This window comes from Thermobia domestica, chromosome 2 (genome assembly GCF_964235325.1).
Source record: "Thermobia domestica chromosome 2, izTheDome1.hap1.1, whole genome shotgun sequence".
Taxonomy (NCBI): domain Eukaryota; kingdom Metazoa; phylum Arthropoda; class Insecta; order Zygentoma; family Lepismatidae; genus Thermobia; species Thermobia domestica.
Genome location: NC_137455.1, coordinates 311,411,878 through 311,432,420, shown reverse-complemented (window position 1 = coordinate 311,432,420; position 20,543 = coordinate 311,411,878). Strand labels below are relative to the sequence as shown.

General features: G+C 35.5%; 2 protein-coding genes across 2 annotated transcripts in view; both read left to right on the top strand.

The window, feature by feature from the left end:
- Positions 1-3,058, top strand: part of LOC145678621 (venom prothrombin activator nigrarin-D-like) — a 40,403-nt gene extending 37,345 nt beyond the window's left edge. The window contains exon 7 of the mRNA XM_081748974.1: positions 2,868-3,058. Within this exon, the coding sequence (XP_081605100.1) occupies positions 2,868-2,983 (116 nt within the window). The 3' untranslated portion in view covers positions 2,984-3,058. The remainder of the gene's footprint in view (positions 1-2,867) is intronic.
- A 13,975-nt stretch (positions 3,059-17,033) lies between these two features.
- LOC145678620 (venom protease-like) overlaps positions 17,034-20,543 on the top strand; it is a 75,230-nt gene continuing 71,720 nt past the window's right edge. Inside the window, exon 1 of the mRNA XM_081748973.1 lies at positions 17,034-17,191. Coding sequence (XP_081605099.1) covers positions 17,126-17,191 — 66 coding nt within the window. The 5' untranslated portion in view covers positions 17,034-17,125. The remainder of the gene's footprint in view (positions 17,192-20,543) is intronic.

Here is a 20,543-nt window from a genome sequence, read left to right as displayed (position 1 = left end):
GTGAGTGTGTAAGTAAATGGAAAATATGTTCGGGTGATTTGTTTTATGACTAAAATAATTTAGCACCGACGCCATATGAGGCGTGGACTTTAATCGTAACGTGGGATCCAAACCACATGAGCTTCCGCAAAGAATCGAACCAGGGCCTCCTGCTTAAAAAATGTACGTTAAGCTGAAATATTGTGGATACTAATTTTAGGACATAGTACACTCAATTTAAAATGTTTATTGAAATATATATAATACATGTTACTGAAGTTTATTTGTGTAACAGATCATTTACATAATTATAATCTTATTTAGCTTATTTCTAATAATTTATACTAACAGAGTTTTAGTAATAATGTAAATACCAAAATGGTAAATCACATTTCGTTTTACTGAGCCGTGAATATACAATTCTGGACTATTAAAACTTGATTGTAGATACTTAGGTTTGCACGTGTTTCATATATTTAAATTCAAGTTCAGGCATGATTTAGGGCACATTAAGTATCAAGCCTCCTTTTTAATAGTCTTGGATTGTAGAGATTGATAAAGCACAATCAATAGATTGGTTGCAGCACATAAATAATAATACAAGTTCTATTCTTTCTAACCTTCGTTAAGCCATCAGAGGAGAACCAAGAAGATGAGGAAGCGTGGATAAGAGACATTTGTTCATTGGACGTCGCCCACCACCAATCGATAGACTTTGCCATTCAGTCATTATGGATTAGCAAGTAAGAAAACATATCAAGTGCAATCGAAGATCTTTCACGAACCACATGATTCATAGGTTTATCAAGGTCGTCCGTCGCCATGATTTCCGCCCTTGGTTACTCTCGTGTACGTCGTAATTCTTTAAGCTTTCTTGTACATAGCCATCAGTTGCCAATTTTCCACCATAATCGTTATTCATTCGACAATTAATGCTACTGTATTACATGGCCTTCCGCCTGGAAGCATCGGGTCATATCACGTAGGTGACCCTTTAGCAGGTGATTCTACTGCATTTGATAACTTTCCATGCTCGCTACATCACAGACTCTATCTGTGTGGGAGATGGGAAACGGCCAATGCACAATTAGTCTTATCCACGTTTCGTCGTCTCACATGGTTTTATCCTGGTGGCTTAAGAGGGTTGAACAAATAGTCCTCGTGCTTGGTTAGTCCACTCATATACAGTGGCTCAAAAAAAGTATTGGTCTGTCAAGATACATAACATGTCACAGTGTGAAATGGAAGGAAAATACAATAATAAACGAACATTCGCTGTACTTCCAGCTTATATATTATCCCATGTAACATGTAAGAAGAGAGAAACAAAGCAGTAGCCATGTCAAGAGAACAAAACTAAAAAAATAAAATAAACTTATCACAATTGCCACCAAAAAAGTATTGGTCAGTCAAGAATGATTACAATTTTTTCTAACATTGTTAACCTTAGTACTTGGTAGGTCCTCCGTTACTTCCGACGATTGTACACAACCTCTTCGGCATCGAACACACCAAGCTGTCTTAGGTCTCACGAGAAATTTTACCCCATTCTGCTAGTAGTACACTTTCAGGTCCATTTTGTTAGAGATGTTATGTTTCCGAATGTTTTGTTCCATGCAGTGCCATAAATTCTAGATTGGGTTAATATCGGATGATTGTGTTGGCGTTTCCATCCAACGAGGTATGTTATATAACAAGCAGAGCCGGATATTTAGAGCTGTATGCTTAGAGTCATTATCCTGTGTGAAGACATATTGGGGAGAGAGACCGAATTTTTTTCAACACTTGGAGGAAGATGTGTTCAGAATGTTGATGTAAGACTTGTGGTCCATTTTCTCTTGAATAAAGCATAAATCACCCACACCATTTGCGCTCATACAACCCCATACCATAACCGAACCTCCTCCATGTTTCATAGTGGCTGTCAGATTTTTCTCATCTAGTTCTGCATTCTTCTTCCTCTATACTATCACACGTCCATCTGACCTGAAGATATTAAATTTGCTCTCATCGGTAAAAATGATTTTTTTCAGAACTCATAACCGTAATTTTTGCGCTCTTTCGCGTACCTCAGTTTCTTTCCCTTGTTTGCCTTGCTTATATAGGGCTTTCAACGGACTGTTCTCCCCTACATTCGCTATCACGAAGAACATTTCTGATGGTTGCAGCACGCACACTCCCATATCATGTTCCACTTCACTGGTAACTTAGGCGCACTTAATCTCGGAAATTTGGCCAGTTGACGCATAATGTTTCGTTTCGCTGTCACTGAAAGCTTTGACGGGCGGCCGCTTCTCGGTACAATTATCTCCTCTTTTTTTTCCTTATACAAGTAAACAATATTTTGAACCGTTGTTCTTGGCTTTTGAATAGTTTAGTTGATTTTCGCAAACGATTTTCCGTTCCGAAACAGCTCCACTACAATCTTCCTTTCTTCCTCCGTTGTTTCCTTTGCTTTTCTTCCCATTGCTGCTTCACGACAAGCACGACGTTACTGCTGTCCACTTTCCTACAACTAGAGTATCTTGTGTACAAAGCGAAGACATGTACATCACAAAGACATGTACATGAATGTCGTTCATAAGTATTACAATCACACGTAACATAGTTGTTCTACTATTCCTACTTTTGTCTCACACCTCTTTTCCGACCAATCCTTTTTTAGCCCTGTACGTATGCAGTAACGGAAATTAATTTTGAATGGGTTCACTCCATTTTCTGAGAAGAATTAACTTCAATGATTTTAAGTTTATATTTTCCTTAACTAGACGAGCAGTTATAACAATAATAGTTTACTAAGCTAAGGTTTACCCTGCACTAATGTTGTATACTTTTATAGTAAATGCTTATTATCAATTGATATCAAATTTATTTTCCACTCATTTCAGGAATCGTTGCAACAACCACCCTGCCCGTAACGAATCGGTATAGTTATGCAGTTGATTTAGAAAATTTCAAACATTGGATTTTGGATAGAACAAAACACGCGCTGTATTGCTTTTAGATGTTTTAGGGTAGACCTATGCTCCATAACTTACCATGTAAAGTAGAATGTGGGAAAATAAAAATGTTTCAGGGAGCAAGTTTCTCATTTAAAATGAATTAATGTTTCCTTAAGTAAAGAAAGTATACACTGCTGTCCGAAACTTAAGTATAATGATTGTTCAATAAAACATAGAGCACGGGAATGTAAAGAATTAACACAAAATGAAGCCACCAGACATATGTTACGAGAGCAAGTCACACTTGCAAGAAACCATGGTAGCAGGCATTACACAACACAAATGCAAAAAATGGATCATAACACGCATGCCACAAAAACAATGAAATACACTGGCGGCACCGAAAAAAGGTAAATATGGAGTATGTTCACCCCTAATATCACATACATATCTGGATCCAATACGCCTCCCTAATGTGTCCCAATCATGTTCAATCGGACTTTGGCTATACACTCGATCCATTGGATTTCTTTCTCACTAGAAAGTCATCTACCAGGTTGGCTCGATGGAGACGGGAATTGTCATCCACGAGCAGAAACCGTAGGCTGACGCCGCTCCTGAAAACCCATACATGGTAATGCATTACCTCGTCTCTGTACCTCTGAGCAGTTACAGATCTAGCGCCGAGGATCTACAAACCCGTATGACCACTCACCATAATGCTTACCCAGACGAGTACTCAATCAGCATTCCGATACCTTTCCATAAAGTTCATGGGATGAAAGAGGGTTTTCTGTCCACGCCAAATCAGTGTACAATGGGAATCACTCTGGGAACTATTTTCGGATTTACCTGCAAAAAGCACCTGACTCCATTCATTGTGGGTCCAATCCTGGTGTTTTAGAAAGCAATATAATGGGGCCCTTCTGTGTGCTACAGTCCACATTGCTTTGTCATCAGGCATACATACTACTGTCATCCAGTCTCCGACACACAGGTTGGAGCGATGCCATCTCCCCTGTGGTGGCCACATGTTCCGGTGATAGTTGTCTTGCAAACATGGTCCAGTTGCGACACGTAGTTATTGTCAGACCGGTCATGTCGCGGAGTTGTCACAGATGGACGACTTCCACTGGGCACATGGGCGACGCCTCCTGTGTCAATAAACTGTTTCCATAACCTGAATAAAACACTGATGTTTTGTGACACATATGACACATTGATGGCTCATGATTTTACTGTTTGTATGTTGCCTTCTTCCAAATGCTAACGAACCCAGAATATAGGTTTCAAGTGCAAGTGTTCTATTTCTTTCCATAGATGGCAAGGCTGTCACTTGCTACGTCCTCGTCACGGGACAAATAACCTGGCTACTAACATCCCCATTAATCTTTAATCAATCAATCAAATAATCTTGCCACACCTCATTGCACTTCACAAGGAATACACGCCGGCCGGGCCGCCACATTTCCTATGCTCACGACACTCTTCCCAGTCCTTACATGCACTTTCTCGCATTATGCTTATATTTTCGACACTAGTGTATATTTATAGTAATGTTACTTACATACACTAATACAGAAAACACCATTTCTGTTTCCAGTCTAACCAGCTGATTATAAACAAAGGAGATCTCTGTGACTTATATAAATTTGATATGTGTGATTACATATTTGTCAATTAAAAGTATAAATTTACATTATTAGATATATAAGAAAAAATAAGGACAAAATGTCTTAAGATACTTGAGAAGGTATAAAAGTATTAAGAGTAAAACATAAGGAATACTAATACATGTTTTGTTACATCAGTGGACAGGAAGAGACTGAAAACTATGTCGTTTTGCATTTACGCGCAATCATAATAGTTTGCGAGGAAACTGTAAATGCAATGTAATCAAAACCATTTTTAAATGCAGCCACTTTTAATGGAAATCAATTTAAATTTATTAACAATTTGTGCTAACAAAGTAAAATCTCCTGTCTACCTGTATGGAATTATCTTATCATCAGTTATTGTTTAGCACCAGTTATAAGTGTTTACAGTAATCTATAGGTGCGGATAAAGCACACGGAGTCACTTTTTGAAACTTTTACAAGAAAAATATCTATTAATTTACAAAGGAAGGGTAAGCAATGTGTAAGGAACTTACTAATGTAGTCGTCAAACATATAAGTAATTGGTAAACATAAAAATAGCGTCAAGAGACATGGTTTATTGCAATGGAATTGTAGTGCAAAGCTAGTTAGTATGATTACTAACACATTTTGGTCGTGATTTTCATACTTACGTTTCTTCACTTACACATATACTGTCAGTAGCAGAACTCTCTCTTTGCACGTACACTCATGTCCAAAATGATTGTCGCATATCTATAACTGTATTCTTGTAAGAATACCGTATAATTTGATAATGATATTACAGAGTACTTTTAATACTGATACTATGTGTGTAATCGGGAAATGTATATTTGTGATAAATTTCATAGGAAAATAATTATAAATACGAAAATTAGAATGAGTAAAACAAAATGTTGCTAAATGAACAACAAAGTTTTATTGTTCTTATTTACAGCTCTTCTGACATGAAATTTGCCACATACATGTCTTTGCCGATTATATACATACTAACATTGTAAGAAATACCGGGCGAACTCGTTATCAAATTATATTCATACAATATATTTATGAACATGCGACAATAATTTTGGACATGAGTGTACCTCAACGCAGGTCTTTAGCTTCGTTCTGCTCTGAACCACAATATATGGCAAGCTATCTTATAGTGATAACCTACCACAGGTAAGTGTATATCTCTCTCGCACCTGTCTTCTTTTCCATGCATACGCTGTTGTTAACGGTGGTGAGAAAACAGATGTAGTAATTAACGGAATGCCCGTTTTCCGCACAAGAATAAATTCTATGCAAAATACTTAAATATATATTTGAGCCTCTTCCCCCTTAGGATATGTATCCCCCTAGTAAGAGTATAATGTGATACATGAAAGAAAGTACAAAACTCGAACACCTAGACTGACAGCAAATTGAATCCAAGATTTTAACTTGACAACAGTTGCTGTCTTTTACGTGAAAACAGTATACTGTTCGTAATTGTTCCAATAGTTTTTCATGGTATTGCTATGTAAATATATACTTACTGTTCTACGTATACCTAGTTATTTATAGTGCACATTGGAAATAAGTTCTTCTGAAATGGCCGTAGAATACATAGCTACAAGAGGCTGTCTGATTAGTGGAGGCTTAAGAAATAACATAAACAGGAAACTGACTACCTCAGTGGTTGTTGAATGATGAATCACTGATTCATCGGAAATACTGTACCTCATCATTCAATTATTATATCCTGTAGCACAGAATTTGACTGCAAGATTGTAATGTGAGCTAATGATGGTCTAGTAGGAAGTGTCGCAGGGACCCTAGTCCAATCCAGGCAGAGCTATGACTTTGTAATGGGTGATAATAATTATGACTACGAGGTTTCTTTCAATAATTTGTTTTCTCCCACTGCAACACTCTACTAATATACATATTTCTCGGATGATTTATTACTTGGTATTTCACATCCGTCTTGATAGCCTAAAACTATAACCATATAGATAAAACCAATTTAATCTTATTTCACTCCATTTCGCAACCGTAAAACCATATTTTATCCTAAGTAATCTGATTTAATACAATTGAGATTTCTACTATTTTTGATGCCTTGGGGGTTTGCAATGAGTCAGCAGTACAGCGTTCACCTCTGGTTCGTGAGGTCCGTGGTTTGTTCCCAACTCTCGCCGAGTGAGCTTTGTAGTGAACAAACACCATCTGTGTTGATTTCGGGGTTCTTTTATTTCCTCCTATTTTATCATTCTACCATTATTTTATGGCATAATCAGCCAATTTAATTAAGCGGGCGTCCTTTTCATCATACAGTGCAAACTGTGGGACATAAACTTTAAAATTTAATTTTATTTCCAAACCTACAGCATGTGCTTTTCTTGTTGTTAGTTTTACGTAGTTACTGTTCATCATACAGTTTGAATAGAAACAATCATTATCAGATACAAATCCAGACAAAATGTGCACTTGTAACATTGATTTATAGAAGATGTTTGATATTACGATCTCCAACCTTATTACACAACTGACATCGCCCTAAGTACATTGTCGGGCTCGCTTGAAAATTCTAGATGTTCTTTGAATGGTTATAGATCCCTCGGAAATGCGAGCCACAAGACTCATTTCATATTTTACAGGCGTTTGATAAACAATGCTATTCATATATATATTTTCCTTCACAAAAATTCAATGGTGGTGAATCAGTTGATCTTGGAGGCCACGCTACAGGTTCATTTTCTCCCTAGCGTCCACTAAACTCGGCGATAGGGTATTCATTTACACGCGGTGAGTAATGTACTGGAGTTTTGTTGTGCTGAAAACGTATATTTCTGCGTATTGCTAGAGGGACATGTTTTAATAATTCTGGTAAAACTTCTGTAAGGAACACATAATAATTGTCTGCATTCAAAGCATCAAATAGGACACAAGAAGGTAATTGTCCACAATACCAACCTATACATAAATAGTGAAGCGCTGCTGATAACAATGTACAAATAAAGTATGAGGCAATTTCTATTTTTTCCTCCATATGTAGAAATCACTTCGAGATTGTCTGTCTCATCATCACGGAAGAAAAGTGGACCATTTGAACTGAATTTTTGAACATACATGAACTTGGGTTCACATCGATTTTTATCATTTGACTTTGATTGAAATACAGTAAAATCTGTCTTTAATGGACTCTTTATTAAACTGAAATACTTCACGGTTCTATGAATTTACTGGCGAAAACCGTGTTAAATTTATTTCATTAAACAGAAACTGTGCCCCGTTAAATAAACCTCTTAACAGAATATTTTAAGTTTCGCAGAACACTATTTAGATTTTTTTTTAGATATCCTATAAGAGGTTAGATGTAATTACAATATAAACTACTTTATCAGCAAAATAGACAGTGATGTGCAAACCGAAATAGACCCAACGGATAGACGTGATTTAAAAGAGAATTACACAGAAAGTCGGAAAAGAGAAGAGGAAGTGGAGGAAGAAGATAGCAGTGGCATTGAGTTGGAAGATCGAAAAGAAGAAGAAGTGGAGAACGAAGAGAACTATGGCATTGAGTTGGAAGAAGAGTAGCCTAAGATTTATCAAGATACTGGCAACAGTGTAAAGGAACTGCAACAATTTGTTTTATGTCGTAATGTCACCAACATGCTTAATGTGGTTTCTCAGGCGTTTGTGAAAAGTTGGGCAGCCAAGACTGATGTGTACATAAAATTCTCCTTGACTATTAGAAAAATAAGTTAATTGTGTCAATATTTTTTCTATTCATTGTGAGTTTTATGTATTAATTCGTAGCAAAAATAAATTTTGAAAAATGACTAAGGTACGTACAGTATCTTACTTTATATGACCATTGTATGCTTGATTTTTTTCATTTTTTGCAAAGGTCTACCTCTGTTAAGCAGAAACCTGTCTCTAACGGATCTTTTGACGGTCCGGTTTAATTCTGATAATGATAAGTTTCACTGTACATATTTTAAGCAGGATTAGGTTTAAATTTTTCGCAAAGTACCATATCATAAACGTATTCTCCCCGTGCAAAGAACGGGTATTTCAGCTCATTAAATGATAACTCAACACTCACCGAAATTTACATGTCACGACTGATGTTTGAGACTGGCTTTTTTCATCATTATTATGATACTTCACTGAGTTTTTTTTTTTAAGTTTCCCATCCTTGGAACTGGTCATAGAACTCTGAATACGAAACAAAACTGTAATATGTCTGTAGAGTAAATATTGATTGAAGAGTGTGCATTTTGAACCTGTTTTCACTAGCTGTCCAAATGGAATTAAAATATGAAAAACCCTCTCTATCGAGGCATTCGAATCTGGCATGGTAAGGAGTTCAATTTCTTTACAGCAGATATTTTCTTCCTTGAAGTGAGAAAATGTTTCACTCCATCTGTCAGGTATGCTTTTGTTTAAAATGTTCCATTCTCTCCTTTTGTGTTCATTTGAATACATTTTAACGTGGTTAACATCATCAGAAAGTTCTTCACATTTCTATACTTTAAGAACAATTTTCTCGACTTCACCAGCACGGTTTTTAACAGCAACCCAGTTGTATGACAAAGACGTTAACGAAATCCACTCCATTTTTTAAAATGCACAAAATGCTTGTCGTGTCCATTCCTTAATGTAATCTGCTGCTGTTGAGTAGAAGCTTACAACATTTTGTCTAAAAGAGGTCTCGAAAAGTTCTTCATCTAGATTGAGTTCATCAGCAAGTACTTTACTTGTTATAAATTCCTCTTATCATGCTCTCAGCATCAACAGAAGATAGTCTATTGCATTTTCTCTCATCAACAGTTGAGACACATTCACTTATAATTTTCAACATAGACTCAGAAAACATTTTCATTTGGCTCTTCATGAAAATCAGGAAAAAATTCTCTTACTTGGAAAAGTCGTAAAGCATTCTTGAGTATTCCTCTTTGCTTACAGGAACGATCTAAGAGCTTTATAGATTTCCGTTAAACAATTCAAAAATGGCTTGAAAGAGATGTACACTTGTGTGTTTCAAAAAAATCACAGAAAGATTTTAGGTTCCCTACTATAACAGTCAACAAGTGAAAATACTGAAATGCCTTCCAAATGACAGACTGAATATCAATGGACAAAATGTCTACAGCAGTCTGAATTACATTGTTGAATTATGATAAATTATGATTATGTTCTAGTCTACACAAAAGACGTCGAAGTAGCAGATTGTCTGTCACAATCGTCTTAAGAACAAGAAATCGGCGACCAAGACAAGTCACAGGAATTCATGGTACAAATCGAGATAGACTAAACCCCCTACATAATGCAAATTAAACACAGGGGCGGATCCAGGACGGACTTCTGAGGGGTTATAATACTGCTACTTAGACCTACTTTTAAGAGCTCTAAACTCTGGGATGGGTTTAATTTATATATAAAGTAATAGTTTCCTCTTCTGGGTGGGGGATCGCCCAGATCGCTCCCCTGGATCAGCCCCTGATTAAACATGTAACAGATCAAGACGAAACCTTAACGAATCTAAAACCATGGATAAAGAAGGTTGGCTAAAAGCAATACCGAAAGTTAATGAGAAAGATGAGATTAAGGTGTATAATCTCAAACGTTATGAGTTACACAGTATGATTGAGGTTCGCGAGATCACCGGTGTTAAATAACTCGCCAGCAGATCTCCTATACAGTTATTGTCCAGGAAATAGATACAATTACCTGTTCCATAGCGCAAATTAAAGGGTGTGGGTAAAAAGTTATCCTAGAAAATTGCCGAAATTCGTACGGAACAAGTAGTGAACCTTTAGGGTCTACGACGTTACTGTAAAGAATCAAAAGAGGAAATACACTATGTTCAATTCCGATCAAGAGCTGATTATGAGAAACCGAGCAATAATTATCATAATCTGGAAGATAATTTCAGAAATGAAATGAAATCTTTGAGTTTTACGTCCTACGTTTATGCCAGATACGGAGATGGAGATGGAAGAAATGGAGATAGAGATGATGAGAAATGAATGAAGGAAGGGGAGGAAATGAAAGAACCTCGAGGAAACCCACGCACACGGTGTTTGTCCACTACAAAGTTCATTTTGCATGAGCTGGGCTCGTACCAGGGATCCATAGACAATCTAGCTAATCCGATAGGTTCTTCGAATTATTTGGGGCAAGAATACTCTTCATGGTGAGTTATTGGAGATGGAAATCATTGTACAGACACTCAGGATCTAGTCTTCACAAAAAAGAAGAGAAGCAGTCTCAGAAGATATATCTGACAGAGAAGAGAGGCTGATAGGTTCACTTAACACATAAATAAATAAATAAATAAATAATGGAGAAAATTTTGGAAAGTATAAAGGTACATTATAAGTTGGGCGAAAATTGCGATATAGTACACTGTCCCTTAATAGGTTTACAAACAATAATTGGAAAATGTATGTGATTTGTATTTTGAGTGTACATGTTATAGCGATTAATTTAGACTGTTATTTGACAATGCTTTCATTCGGGACAGATATGTTTTAGTCTGTTCGGTTAACAAGATTGAATGTAAGTTTCTGTTGTAACGTATACTCATAATTATGTCCGGCCTCTTTGGTTGCTAAATTCATTCTGTAACAGATCACATAGCCTATAGCACGGCCAACAAGAGATGGTCTCTGACGTTTCTTACCACATGCGGTGGGACATTGCAGCCCCTACTTTGATACCAGTGTTACCAACCACGGTCACTCTGTCGTATACCATTAATTAAATTGCCAGTACAGTTGCTCCGAAGAAAACCTTGACACGCGAGTAGTGGCAATGTCACTGCGAGCTGTCAGAGACGTTCTCTTACTGGACGCACTATAACGGTATTAATTTCGGTTTGCCTGTTAACAGAGACAATAGAAACTGATTTGAGAAATCATTTGTACATTGTTGAAACATAAACAAACGTATATTGTTGATTATTGCTTTGGAAATATTCAACAGTTATTAACAAAACAAAACTGTGCAGAGCAATGAATATATTAAGTTTCCGCAATGTAACACAAGAGTTGTTAGTATATTAAAAGCTTTGGTCCGTTTTGTTTTATTAATAACTGATAAACAAGCGATTTTAAAAATATGACAGGAAGATTTTTTTTTTTAAATAAGGATTGCCATACTCGCCTATGAGTATAGTGGTCGTCTCGGAATCAAAGAATAATTTTCGAATACTACAGAAACTTTTCAGGAGTGTTCTCAAATAATAATAAAAAATGAGAGTTCCAGAGCTGGTAAATCAATAATCCATTGATTGTCTTAGCTTTGCTGCAAAAGTGTCAGCTTCGAGGTAAGCATTTTTAAGTTGTCCTTTTTATAATAGAAGATATTTAGCACTTGATCTTGGTGTTACAGAAAGAAAGTATAAGGTTCCAAGGATAAACAAAAACTGGTGATGTGCGGTACCTTCACATTCCACTCACAAACACTATTTTTGTTTTTCCTTATGATTTTTAAATAATAATGTTTCCACATAGTAGTAACTGCAGTACTTGGGCGAAATGTTATACCCTTAGTCCCTGGTCCAAGAGCCATGGTTTCTACCCAGTGACCACGACCAGTGTTGCTCTAAATTTTCGCAGGGCTACCTTGGTCAAATCCTTAAATTTTGAATGGATACCTAGGACCACGCCCCTTGAATTTTGGAAATTGCCAAATTTAAAAATTTGTTATTGTAGCACAGGACTAGGATATGTACCTCGTTTTGAGAGTTCATCTGGTTCCTTTTCATGGGTTAAAAAAATTGCCAAAAATGTAAAATTTGAATGATCTTGATCTAATTTATCCTCTTTCATGAGCTCTTATTAACTTATATGGTTATATGAGTGTGTACAAGGGTCCATTCCCTTTCATAAGACATGGCTACATTGGTGCTCCTCTCTTAAAATTTAGGAGGAGTACACCCAAGTTTGGACCACCCCTTAAATTTAGAAAGTGTTAAAAAAAAAACAGTATTTGGTAAATATGTTCTACTTTCCATGTGGGAAAAGGGCGCAAAGCGCTAAAAATTACCTTAGTAACAAAAAGGATATTATGTAAAAATATCCCTGATACGTTCCTAATTATCGTAGAATGATAATTCATACGTCGTTTTGTTCAGAATCGAGTAGGATTCAGAAAGTACCACTCAGATGGCCCTATCATGTACCCGAGCGGAGCAATAATCACGGAAGTGGGATTTTTGGTCAAGAAAAATTCCTTTTTTACCCTTTAGCCCCTCTGAACCTCCTTCTGTGTTGAAGAGATCCGAAAAAATTCAGATAAAAACTAAAGGGTCCACTGGTTGTTTGTGTAAAACTTCAGAAATCTAGCGTTAAAGAGAAGCTCACCAAAAAAAATATTAAAGTTAGACTTCACTAAAAAAAATGAGAGAATTTGTAAAGTGATGTCGTCATATCCTCCTATGTTCCGATGCTCGGAAGCGTATAGATCCTTCCAAGGCTTTCTTCAATGCCTTCTCTCTTGTAAAATAAAAAAAAAAAAAAAAAAACGGAACTAAATAGCTTTTTTAGTTCTCTTTTAATCGAATTTTGAAGACACTATCATTTCGTAGTAAAAACTACGATATATCTTAAAAGGGTTAAATAATTTCATAGGCCGCGGTGTTTCAGTGGTAGAGCGTTCACCTCTGGTACATGGGCTCCTTGGTTCGATTCCAGCTCGCGCCAAGTTAACCTTGTGCTGGACAAACACCGTGTGCGTGGGTTTCCTCGGGGTTTTCCCGTTTTCTCCCACTTTCTTCATTCGACCATTTCTGTCATTTCTCATCATCATTGTTTCCTTTAGCCCAGCCGGCATATTCGTGGGACGTAAAACTTAAAGATTTCCTTTCAAATAATTTCAATGAAAAAACAGTTGCAGGAAGTATGTAATTTCGAATAAAACAAACTAGTATATAAAATTCTGAGTATATTGTTTTTTAATGAAATTCTCGCGAACCCTATTTCTAAATCGAAGGGTAAGAAGACTAAATTCACCCTCTTATTATTATAGATCCATTTCAATTGAAGCAGTTGAAATAGTTGGAAAAATTAAAAAGCCATACCCTATTTCCAGTGTGCCACAATGGGTATAACGCGGCACACTGGTGTGTCCAGCAAAGTGAACAGTGTGACGCAAATTTTTCCTATTATTTGCAAGAATATTTGTCGAGTTTCTGTTATTTATTATTATTATTATTATTATTATTATTATTATTATTATTATTAATAATAATAATAATAATATTATTATTAATCAATCATTCCTCCATGGATCAGCTGTCTGTATACGGCTAAGCAACCACAAGTATCACATCGATGGAATGAATATAATTATTTACTTTAATAGTAATAGAAAAGTCTATTTGCTTGTATATTCTACGGGAATAACTGCATCCGGCCTAGAAAGATAGGAATGTTCTGATCACACACCACCTTAAAGTCGTGAGTGCCACAAGTTCTCTTCTACGCCTTTGCATAATAAGGGCTGTTGCGTTCAGGGAGAGAGAGAAACAACTTAATTCCATTGCAGTTATATGCTTTAATACATGTTAACTTAGGTTTATAAATTACGTAAGTGATTGTATCATTTTCTGATATAATAATAATAATAATAATAATAATAATAATAATAATAATAATAATAATAATAATAATAATAATAATAATAATAATAATAATAATAATAATTATTATTATTATTATTATTATTATTATTATTATTATTATTCATTTCTTAACACGTTGATTGTAATGTGTATGGAATTCCGTACACACGGCTCTCCCGTGCAGCGCCGCGTGATGATTTTCCATACACAAACAATATAGATATTCCAAGTTCGTTGTATTCGTTCTATAGATCTGTATGTAATTAGATATATATGGCGTAGAAATCAAAATTTATTGTGCACGTCACGTATATGGAAAACCATACACAAAGAAATTTATTCACAAAAACATTGAGTTTGAATTTAACATCTCGTTCAGCAACGAAGTTATATGAAACTCGACCTACTGATTAACATGGACTCCGAACCACGAGAGCTCTCGCCGGGAATCGAACCCGGGTCTCCCATGCCAAAGGCGCGTACACTAACCGCTTAGCCACGAAGGAGCTCATGAACAAAGCCATTTATGGGCTAAAACAAAGGAGAAAACAAAGAATTACTGGCGGATTGTTGTCCTTGATGCACAGGTGATAACAGTTAACAGTTTTAAATTTAAACAAATATAGTTTTAATTAAGCACCAAGTTAACTTATAGTGTACAGTGGGGAAGGCTCAGGAGTTCGCTAGGATCGTTACAATATCGAACCGCGTCAAATATATTGCAATCCTGTCAGCAAGTCCCTAGCAATTTTAAACAGAAATTGTATTTTAATGTTCATTTCAATGCAACCTATGTAGGCCTACGGACTTCAATACTCGCTCTCAAACGAAGGTGCAAACTATCCATGATTTGTAGTATTAAACTCTCTCTCTCACCCTCTGTATTCTCCCTGCGATTAAAACATTTTTTGGTATCTCAATCACTTCTTAGTAAGATAGCTTTATCAAGACGCCACAGATTAACCTGGCATTGTATTTTCACTTTTTTACCTTTGGAATTGGCAATCATCGTTTCTACATTTCAGTCGCACCTACCTAATATTAACAACGTCTCTTCGATAATTTCGTAACATTATATTATTTTGTTGTATTATTGATTAGCTTGGTTAGGCTTATTTAAACACTTTTTTTTCTTTGCACCAACGTGTTGCATCTCTTGGACGAAAATGCACTAGCTCACTGGAAATCAAATCCAGAACCAATGCGCTTGAACCATTTGACCACAACAAGGCACATTTAAAAAGAAGTTTCGATTTTGTTCAGAAAATTGTGATTAGGAAACATGTAAATATATTTAAGAAAGGGTACGGAGCAAACGTACTGTACTTTCTCGCTTGAATTTCTTACACTGACTCATGTTAAGCTGCAGCTATTATTGAAACATTTATTTGGGAAATTGCGAATAAAATCATGTGTTTTGGAAAACTTTGCTAGAAGAAACTTTAGGCCCAAAAGTAAAGTAGCCATTGATCATATTTTCGTTACAAATAACTTAAGCCATGTATTAGAATTATTAAGGATATAATTTATGTGAACTATAAGCAAAGGCGTCTGAGTAATTCCTGAGAAAATCATGAAAAAAGTCTGAATAAATACGCCATCAGAGAAAACTAAAAGTTATTTCCTTATTATATTGTTTTGGTTCTTATTCACATAAAATTATACACTTTCAATAATGTTTTGTAAAGGAAAAAAGATGGAGGGGATGGGATTCGATCTGGTGTCAAAACAGTATAAGAATTACCAGTCCGCCACTCTACCCACTTTACCATAGAGACTACCTTTCGTTGAATGTCTTTTTCTTAACAAGTAAATATTCATGACTATAGAGCATGTCACTTCCAAATGTAAGACAACAGTTTTCTTCTTTGTTTCTATATTTCCGTACAACATCTTACATCTTACATATTACAGAAGCTAATTTATATTTGACAGACAATTTACAGCTTAGGTTTAAACCAATAAATGCAACATTTTATTCCACTTTCTGGTTCCTTGATTCAACTTCTGGATACTACGATACTACCAATCGTGAAATTTCCTCTGCAATCGTGCTCTGCTACTGCAAAAATCTCTCGAACTCATTACTGCCAGTATACCCAAAACCGAGCATAATTTTGTTTTTTTTTTCTTATATTTTTATTATTTTATTATGTTTTTTTGGAAATACCTTCTTAGGTGGATTGCTTTCTGTTATCTCCACTTACTAATAAATGAATTTTACCCATAAACGTATGGAAAAGGGAATAATTGCGAAAAATTTCAGGTTACAGTATACAAGCGATTTTTTTTTTTTTTTTTTTTGAGCATGAGGGTACATGACATACCTAAAACAACTCTCACTAGTGTTGGCGTGATAGGCTAACTAACTAGTATTTTCTCTTGTAAATTAGGACACATTTGAGAAAGATAAATAATGCCAATGAATTTGACACTCCTACATAAGGATAAACTTGATTGATACTACAAATTATAGTCGAGATACCATACTTTCAAAGAAGAACGAAAAACAGAAAACCTAAAAGTTCAATCCAGGACAATATTCGATATAGTTCGATTTATAACTCAAAAGTATAATAAGAAGATATGTGTAAGATTTACTTCTTTTCTTTCCATTTTCTTGTTCTTTTCTAAAACATAGATTGAACAACTCCCTTTTAGAATTATTCAGAAATTTATATTTGTTTATGAAACAAAGTACATGCAAAAAGGTGTAAAAGAAATAAATATTACTAGTATATGAGTATTGTGTTGATGTTTTGAGAATCTAAACATGAATTAGAAAAGCTTCGTACCAGCTTCTAAAATATAAATATAAAACAATAGTTATTGTGAAGTAAGTAGTTGGTTTCCAAACAGACAACTTCTCGATAAAACGTTAGCAAATATATATATAGAAGCATGTTGTTCAGTTGACATACAATGCAACTATAAAGGTTTTCTTAGTTACATTAGAGAACAACATAATGACTATCTCGTTCACTCTGCGCTGTACCATTTTTCTCGCCACATTCACATTGTTCTCCCTTCAGGTATGTGAATATAACAATGTAGAGAATATAATGTAAAGTAGAAAATATCCAGGGAGTTGCAACAAATGAGAGAAATTAACCAACTTACAGAATTTCAATTTACTTCTATATTGTCCCTTATTATTATTATATTGGTTAGTTATTATAATTGGATCAATGATGATAAAAGGATCAATTATAAAGCATTGTATGTCTTACATTAGTTAAAGTAAGAAAGCTTATAGTTACAATTTGAGGTATGTATTAAATAACATGTTAGGGTATGGTTATAGCGAAGTTTCCCCTTTTTAATTCTTTCCTTTCTAATTTTCCTATCTTGAATCGTCTTTCATCTTTCATATAACAGAGCATTTATACCGAGTTCACCGATCAATTTAATTTAATTTAATTTAATTTCGACTTCATAACAGGGTTGTTTTGTTTAAAACAAATGAGTAAAACTTGTTTTAAACAATTGATTTTGTTTAAAACAAAATTTATATGTTTTAAACATTTTGTTTTAAACACATGAATTATTTAAGGCTTGTTTTAAACATATTTTTATTTTTATTTTATTTTATTTTTGTAAAAAAAATCAACCAGAGAAAAAAATTGTCAAAAAGTGTTTCCCATTCAGAACATTTCTTCCCGTGTGAATGTTTTGATTTCTCTTGGCTTCAGGAGGTCAATGTGATGATCTACAATTTATTTTGTCTCTTTTTTCCCCTTGTTTTCAGCGTTTATTGTAGTGTTTAAATGCTTCAGTTAGCTTGCTAGAAAGTGTCATAGTCGAAGGTTATGCTACTTGCAAGAAATTATATTAAAAATAAATAAAAGAATTATCTTGGAAACAAGTTTTTGTGTTGTATTCAGAAAAAAACTCTGATACTTATTGTCACATCATTGCCGAACGTTATTGAGGCTCCTGGGACGACTTGATCTACATTTGTTCGTCTGTCGATATATATGTATCATGCTACAGAGCAAAATTTTCGGTCTTTTAACATTAAATTTTGAGGGTAGAGACACGAGATGTCTGAAATTTGTTGTATAGATTTTGTCTGCGATCCTACGTAAAATTTCAAAATTAGTGGTTCGGATCCCCTTTAAATGAGTTGATTTTGAGTGTACCATCCCTTCGGCAACGAGGCTATTGAAAAAGGACCTATTGATTAGCGTGGAATCCGAACCACATGAGCTCCTGCCGGATATCGATCCCGAGTCTCCAACGCCCTACTTTAAACAATAAGCTCTGTCTCATATAGCCGTGCTACCAGTGGTGGTATTCAGCCGGTTAGCACAGGTTCCCTAGAACCGGTTGTTAAAATATTTCGAGTTCGCACAACCGTTTGTTATACCCAGACACAAACACACACATGCATGACCTGATCAAGAATGAAACAGGGGCGGATCCAGGGGGCGATCGTCCCAACAAGAAAAAAACTTTCATATTTTATATATAAATAAAACCCATCCCAGAGTTCATAGCTCTTAAAAATAGCTCAAAGTAGCAGCATTACAACACACCGCCCCCCCAGAAGTCCGCCAGTGGAGTGAGAGAAAGAAGCCAAACAAAATAGTGAAAACAGCTGTGTACTTTTTCCGCTCGCTTCTATTGTTGTGAACACAAACAACTTTGAATTGTTTCAATTCAATGGGGAGACAGAAATTTGAATGGGCAGATAGAAATTTCAATATGAATTCTGCGATTTTGTCCGGGATCTGTGAGTGGAATGAATTTGTTACTATCTAAGGGGTCGTCCACATATTACGTAACGTGGCAAAGAGGGAGAGGGGTTTCGGCCTTGCGTTATGAAGTATGACACGAGGGAGAAAGAGGTTAACGTCTTCGTTACGTCACGTGTTTTTTCTGTAATTTTTATTTTTATTCTCAAGTTTATATGCAATCTTTTAAACAAATAATTTTATTAAGTTCTTTTGATTTTTATAAATAAATATTTATATTGTTTCGGAAAATTGAGAACATACAGCTTGTATAAATTGAATCATGCAGAAGGGATTTGAAGACGCTACTATACACCAGCATGACTGGTGACGAATCCTGGGTATATTACAATACAATAAAGCTCTGTTTTGTATCTATTGCCGGAATGCATTTACGGTACACGCTTTTCTGGAATTAGTTGTTAGCGATCGTAACTACCGCTTGAAAATGCCCTCGGAGTTCCCGCTCGTATCGCTATTTCTGAGAATAGATTTAAAACTTTTGATCTGAATCATTACCCACTCTATTCTTCCAAGGGGTTTCGCATGTGAAACAGAAGAAACTATTTTTGGTGAAAATCATCTCATACTGAATTTTTTATCTTTAAATTTGAATTTTCCAAGAGAAATCAAGTTTATTCGCATTCTGACACTGATTTAAGACAAAAATAATTTGAAAAAGGTAAACTGAAGTCGAAAGATGATTTCCGAAAGCTTGTTCACAAACGAGATGTCCCTGCTCCTTTACGTGTGCAGCCACGTCGAATCTGTGATCTACGGGGAAGAGAACTTCTTTGTATCGTCGACAGTTGTAAACTTCAAATACAGGAAGCATCCTGGATTACAGAAAAAAAGAGGTTAAAATCAATTCTGTAGATCCTGTTTTACCTGCGTCTTCCTACAGCACTTCCTCCTTGCCAATTATCGGTGACCTATATATCGAGAGAGAGAGATTAGATAGTACCACTGCTCGTACTGATACAAAACTGTATTTAATCAAAACAAACAAACTGATTTTATGCGTTTCGAACAAACTTGTGTTGCAAGATAAATTTTGTTCCAATTTAGTTTTTCTTTTTAGATATGGCATGTTCAGAGCACAAATCCAAGTCCATTTTCGAAAAGGTTCATTTTTGCTCAGCAAACATAGTATCTTTGTAGCCAAGAGTTCGATATAAATGAAACAAAAACCGCGTGAAAGAATGTAGTGTGAGTTAGAGATTTATAGGGCGTTTCTGGAACAGGGAAACAGGAGGACTAATTCCCCCCTCCCTGCTTATAACTTCAAGATATTAACATTATATTGTGTACACTGCAGCATGGGAAAGAAGAACAAGTCAAGCTCCGAATGACATAGTCAGTGATTTAAATTACATTAAATAAATGCAGGGTATAAAAAAAAAATACACAGACGAAAACGCCACATCTTCGCAACCACGAACCCGAAACGAAAGAAAGAAAATCTACGTGACAAGGTGCACTCTAGAGCTTTGTGCGATTACCACTAAAGAGGGGTGTCCACCTAGAGTTCATCAGCCCCCTATCCTTAATTTTAGATTTTAAGGGCAGTAATGCAGATTTAGAAACCTTTTGCTGAACAAAGTCCAATAGAAAAAATTGAAGTCCTTACACCGAATAAATACGGATT